Raw genomic sequence first — 6,000 nt, 5'->3', positions numbered from 1 at the left:
CTTTGTGACAACCTAGAGGGGTGGGATGGGGTGGCAGGTGTAAGGGAGGTTCAAGATGGTGGGGACATATGTATACCTATGGTTGATTTATGTTGATGTATGGCAGAAACCAACAGAATAATGTAAAGCAATTATCCTCCAATTAAAACAAGTAAATTTAAACTAAAAAACTAAAATAAAATTTCAAGAAATACTCCAGCAGCTTCCTTCTATCTGGCTAACATTTCCCACACTCCAGTTGTGAGCTGGCTATCTAATTACTGATATCTGCTTCAAAATGTTCTTAATTCATGCTTTACTTCTGAAAAATAACACAATAGATCTCTAGGGTTAATATGATGCTTCATGAAAGATGTTTTCATTTCTTTAAAAAGAAAGAATCCCACCTATCATGAAATGACCAAATGAGCAGACTTCCTCCTGGCAAGATGACCCTTGTAAACCTGAAGAGGATCACTATTGTTAAGGATGGGCAGTGAGCCTTTACTTCAAGTCCTGTCACTGTTTTCTCTGGATCTTTTGAGAACTTTCTAGAAAAAGACTTCTAGAACTTTCTCCTTCCTGTTACAACTGAGCTTCTTTCTTAGTCTCTATTTTACATTTCTTCTAGCTGAAAGGAACAAAGCTCCATATGAAGCCACTTTCGAAGCTTTCAAAGAAAATAGGAAACTCTAAACATTGACTATGGACAGTGGGATGGGATCCATTTCAGCCCTTAAGAAGACATTTCCACCAGAAAACTATCCTTTAAAAAATAGTTTATTATTTTAGATGTAATCCCATATTGGTATAATTCAGGATTTTTAAAATTATCATTTTTGGAGGAGGGGCAGCATGTGGCATGTGGGAATCTTAATTTCCTGACAAAGGATTGAACCTGTGTCCCCTCTGTGTTGAAAGGCCAGCGTCTTAACCACTGGACTGCTAAGGAAGTCCATAAAACTGTCCTCTTTATTGCCTGCCATCTCCACTACCTTCCAAGGCTTGTCTGCTGAAGGTCCCCAGATTCAGCCGCTCCCCAGAGAGAATCTCACTTTTCCAGCCCAGGTAGTGGCCTCCAGCTTGCCCTCCCCCGCATCCAAGCAGAGCCCAGGTCCAGCGCTGTTTCACTTCCCCCCTTTCCCAGCAGGCCGGCCCTGGCTCCTAGGTTCTCACAGGCGCCCAGGCGCCTCCACCCTCTTCCTCATCTCTCTCCCACACGTGTCCCTCGCTCCCCTTCCTCTGTATCTGCTCTTCTCAGAAGTTAGCTTACGAAGCAAAGTTGTAACTTTGAATTCCTGTTTTTCCAACCACCCTCATGTGACAGGATATCTCCTTATTGGAGGTTTTCCCTAATTTCAGAAGCCCTTTAAAAGTGGGCGCTTCCTCCACGCTCCTTTTCTGCTGGGCAGTTCTGAGAAGGGTGGAGCGGGCAGGGACAGCTGGGGGTTCAGTGGCCTGGTCCTCCCCACTCTCTTCTCTCCATCCGTGGAAGAAAAGGTTAAACTCTGGACCATGAGGCCGTCCCCATTCCTGCCTCTCCTCTCTCTGCTTCCGGTAGCCGTGCAGCTCCTGGGTAAGTAGGCTAATGGGGTGTGAGCTTCCTGACTTGGGGCCTGGGGTCTATGATACCCCCTTCTTTGGGGGAGAGTGTTAAGGGATTCCTTCCACACCTGCATGGAGGAGGAAGCTGGGCTACAGCACCACCAGCTCTGCAGGAAGCTCCTCCGGGTTCCCAGGCCTGGAAGCTGGGGACTGGCAGGAGGCAGCGGCTCCGGCTCCTTGGGTCAGGGGGGCTGCCTGATCTGAGCCCCTCAGAACCCTGCCTTCCTCTTATCTCTTCTCTCATCTCCCACTGCCCCTTTGCTGCTATATATTCTTAGAGTGATTTCCGCTCTGGTTGGCAAATTCTTGTTTTCAATTTCTATCGAACTCTCAAACCAGTCTCTTCTGAGCGTTTTTGACCAAAATGAGGGCAGCGCTGGTGTCTCTCTTTATCATAGGTCTAAGGATGGATCACAGATAGTACCCCCCAAAGATCTCATGAGAGTTTTACAACTCATCTTTTTTCTGTGAATGCACCTTAAAAAATTTTTTTTTAAATTGGAGTTGATTTATAGTGTTGTGTTAATTTCAGGTGTACAGTAATTGGGATCAGTTATACATATACACACATCCCCTCTTTTTTTACAGTCTTTTCCCATATAGGTCATTACACAGTATTGAGTAGGGTTCCCTGTGCTACACAGCACCTTCTTATTAGTTATCTGTTTTATACATAGTACTGTGTATAGCTCAATCCCAATCTCCCAATGTATCCTTACTCCCCACCCCCACTTTACCCTCTGGTAACCGTAATTTTTATTTTCTGTTTCAGTGACCCTTATTTCTGTTTTGTAGATAAGTTCATTCGTATCCCCTTTTAGATTCCACATGTAAGCAATATCATATGATATTTGTCTTTCTCTGACTTACTTCACTCAGCAGTGAATGAACCATTTTGATCACTCCTAGTTTTTATTACTAGACAGTTCATCCTTAGGGGTTCTACATCAATCCTTCTCTCAGTTCTAAGTTGTTCAAACTGATTTATTCCTATTCCTCCATCCCTTCCTTTTTTTTTTTTCCCCTTGGAAATGGATGATAACTCATGAGGACCAGACTCAGAGCTTTCCAGAAGCCTGAAGACAGTATGAAGTCTCTCTCTTCTATTTCCTTAAACACATCTTGCTTTACCCTCGGAATGAGAGCTGAGAGTGTCTGGAGGAAGGTTTATTCCCAGGTCTCTTTTGAGATGAAATAGATGGGATTTCATCTTTGAAAATTTGAATTTCTTATCCCCCTTCATTTTTCCCAAATCAGCAAATACCACCTTGCCCAGCCTGTGCCAAGGGTGTTCCATGCCCTGCCAACATGTTGGAGGCAGGTGCTGGGGAGAGGGGATCATGGATGAGACAGAAACTCCTGACCACCAGGAAGCTATCCAGGGAGAGTGTTCGACCACAGAAAACAAATCGGCATGACCATGAAATAGCAGAGGTGATAAAAACACAAGCAAAGGCAGTATAGTTTGTACCTGGACCCTGCTACTTAATTTCTTTGTGCCTTAATTATAAACTTTCTTAGTATATAAACTCAGGAGCATCATATTACTTGCCCATCAGTTGTTGCAATGACTCAGTGAATTAAACTATGTAAAATATTTAGAACATAGTATGACTCATAATAGTTCCTAAATGTTAGCTATTCATAACCATGACTTTTTTTCCCCCCATGGTAGCAATCAATAGCTCAGAGCAAGGGGGATAATTAGCATTTAAAGGAAAAGTTTTCCAAGAAACAATAAAGAGGAAGTCTGAGGAGATATTTTCCCTGTTGTTTTTGTTTAGTCACTAAGTCATGTTTGCAACCCCATGGACTATAACCCTGCCAGGCTCCTCTGTCCATGGAATTTTCGAGGCAAGTATACTAGAGTGGGTTGCCATTTCCTTCTCCAGGAGATCTTCCTGACCCAGGGATAGAACTTGAGTCTCCTGCATTTGCAGGTGGGTTCTTTACCACTGAGCCACCAGGGAAGCTCTTGTTTAACCTGAGTCCTGGCTACAAAGCACATCTCTTAGTGAGTATGAAGAAGGGTGACAGGATAGCAGGCTCCATATCACTCTGGTCTTCATCTTGAAAGACTGTCTTGTGCAAGAGGATTAATATATTCTTCATGACCCCAAAGGGTAAAACTAAGACCAGTGACAATCTTCTAAAGGTTTCACTGCCTTAAATAGAATGTTCTGCATAGGAGAGTTTTCTGTCACTAAAGGTCTTCAGATGGACCCTGAATGAGACCTGTACTCTAACCTGACACTTCTCAATAGAAACATCATTGGCCACATTATGTAGCTATGTTTAAAAACATAAAAAACAACAACCAAAAAAAAACAGGTGACACTGATTTTATGAATATGTTTTATTTAACCCAGTGTATCCAAAATATTATTAGTCAACATTCATCAATATAAAGTTTACTGGGATATTTTTACATTCATTTTTTAAAAAAACTTTGTATATATATATATTTTAGAGTAGAGCCAATTAACAATGTTGTGATAGTTTCAGGTGGACAGCAAAGGGACTTAGCCATTCTTTCCCATACTCCCCTCCCATCCAGGCTGCCACCTTACACTGAACAGAGTCCCCTGTGCTATACAGTAAGACCTTGCTGGTTATCCATTTTAAATATAGCAGCATGTACATGTCTATCCCAAGCTCCCAAACTATCCCTTTAGATTGATTTTAATACTAATCTAGGATGTCTTTGAGGAACAGTTGCCCACTGACTGCTCCCTTACCAGTTTTCATAAAATTTTCCTTTAATATTTATATTTTCCTTCATTCTTCCTTTCTTTTTTTTCTTTTCTTTATTTCTAGTCTCTCATTTCTTCCTTTATACATGTGACTTGTTTTGGTACCAAATTTCTGACATTGTTGAGCAAAACCAAGTTTTTGTCCTCTTTCTTTCTTCAGTTGTTGTTATAGTTGTCCATTTTCTTGTTATTGTCCCAAATGACTTCTGATTTTTTTCTCTAATTCTGAGTTGGAGATCTGTCGATGTAGGATATTGCAGATACAGGTAAGAAGACAATTGCTTTGTTGTGTGACATTTCAGTGCCTTCTTGGGTTGTTGGACCTAATTTCTAGGTAGGAAGAATCACTGCTGGTTAAATGTGAGTGTTAAAGAATTAAATACACTTAAAGTAGGTCAGAAGGAGAAAGACAAATACCATATAATGTCACTTATATGTGGAATATGAAGTATGAACCAAATGAACTCATCTATGAAACAGAGACAGACTCACAGACATAGAGAGCAGACTTGTGGTTACCACAGACAGGGGTAATGAGGGAGGGATGGACTGGGAGTTGGGATTAATAGATGCAAATTATTATATAGAGAATGGATAAACAGCAGGGTCCTTCTGTATGGCACAGGGAACTATATCCAATGTCCTGGGATAACCCATAATGGAAAAGAATATAAAAAAGAATGTATATATGTATAACTGAGTCACTGCTGTACAGAAGAAACTAACTGAATACTGTAAATTAACTATACTTCAATAAAACATATTTTAAAAAGACAAAATATGGAAGGCAACTGTAAGGGGGAAAGAAAAGAATCAAACACACTCAACCTCAGTTATAGACAAAGACCCCTGTCTTCAAAGGGACGTGAAGATCACAGTGATGACAATTGTTCCTGAAACCTGGTTTCTGACACTGAATCTTGAGCAGCTGAAGGAGAACCAGGAGGTCACAGAGCCACTAGGGGAGTTGAACAGAAGGAATGTAGCCTTTTAAGTGGTGTGTTGTCTGCATGGCAGACAAGGAACAAAACTGCTATCAATGTGAGAATAATAGGATCCTCTTGCCTCTTGGAGAGCATCAAGCACTGTTGAATGGAAACATCATATAGTTACACTGAGCCAGAGCGGGAACTCGTGGAAATCAGGTAGAACAAAATTGAGAGCAGAAGGAGATAGGAAGCCAAGGACCCTTTGAAAAAGAACTGAAACTGGCATAGGAGACACGGTAGGATGTGCATCAGGTGTGCTCAGTTCTCCAGTTGTGTTGGATTCTTAATGAACCCATGGGCTGTAGCCTTCTAGGCTCCGCTATCCATGGCATTATCCTGCCGGGAATACTGGAGTGGGTTGCCATTACCTCCTCTAGGGGATTTTCCTAACCCAGGGATCAAACCTGTATCTCCTGTGGCTCTTTGGCAGGCAGATTCTTTATCACTTGAGCCACCTGGGAAGCCCCTTACTGTGTGACAGATTCTTCTGATTATAAACCAAGTTAAGGTTACAGAGCCCTTTCAGATCCTTACTCACTTCAATTAATTGCTTTCAGATCCTTAATCAGATCCTTATAACAACCCTATGAGATGGGTTGAAAGTGAAAGTGAAGTTGCCCAGTTGTGTCTGACTCTTTGCGACCCCATGAACTGTAGCCCACCAGGCTCCTCCA

General features: G+C 41.8%; 1 protein-coding gene across 1 annotated transcript in view; it reads left to right on the top strand.

Annotated features, from left to right (window-relative positions):
- The first annotated feature begins 1,340 nt into the window (after positions 1-1,340).
- Positions 1,341-6,000, top strand: part of MRC1 (mannose receptor C-type 1) — a 110,512-nt gene continuing 105,852 nt past the window's right edge. Inside the window, exon 1 of the mRNA XM_040248087.1 lies at positions 1,341-1,555. Within this exon, the coding sequence (XP_040104021.1) occupies positions 1,495-1,555 (61 nt within the window). The 5' untranslated portion in view covers positions 1,341-1,494. The remainder of the gene's footprint in view (positions 1,556-6,000) is intronic.

The sequence above is a fragment of the Oryx dammah genome, unplaced genomic scaffold (assembly GCF_014754425.2).
Source record: "Oryx dammah isolate SB20612 unplaced genomic scaffold, SCBI_Odam_1.1 HiC_scaffold_10, whole genome shotgun sequence".
Classification (NCBI taxonomy): Eukaryota; Metazoa; Chordata; class Mammalia; order Artiodactyla; family Bovidae; genus Oryx; species Oryx dammah.
Note: the sequence above shows the minus strand (reverse complement) of the source record. Positions and strands in the feature narration are given on the sequence as shown.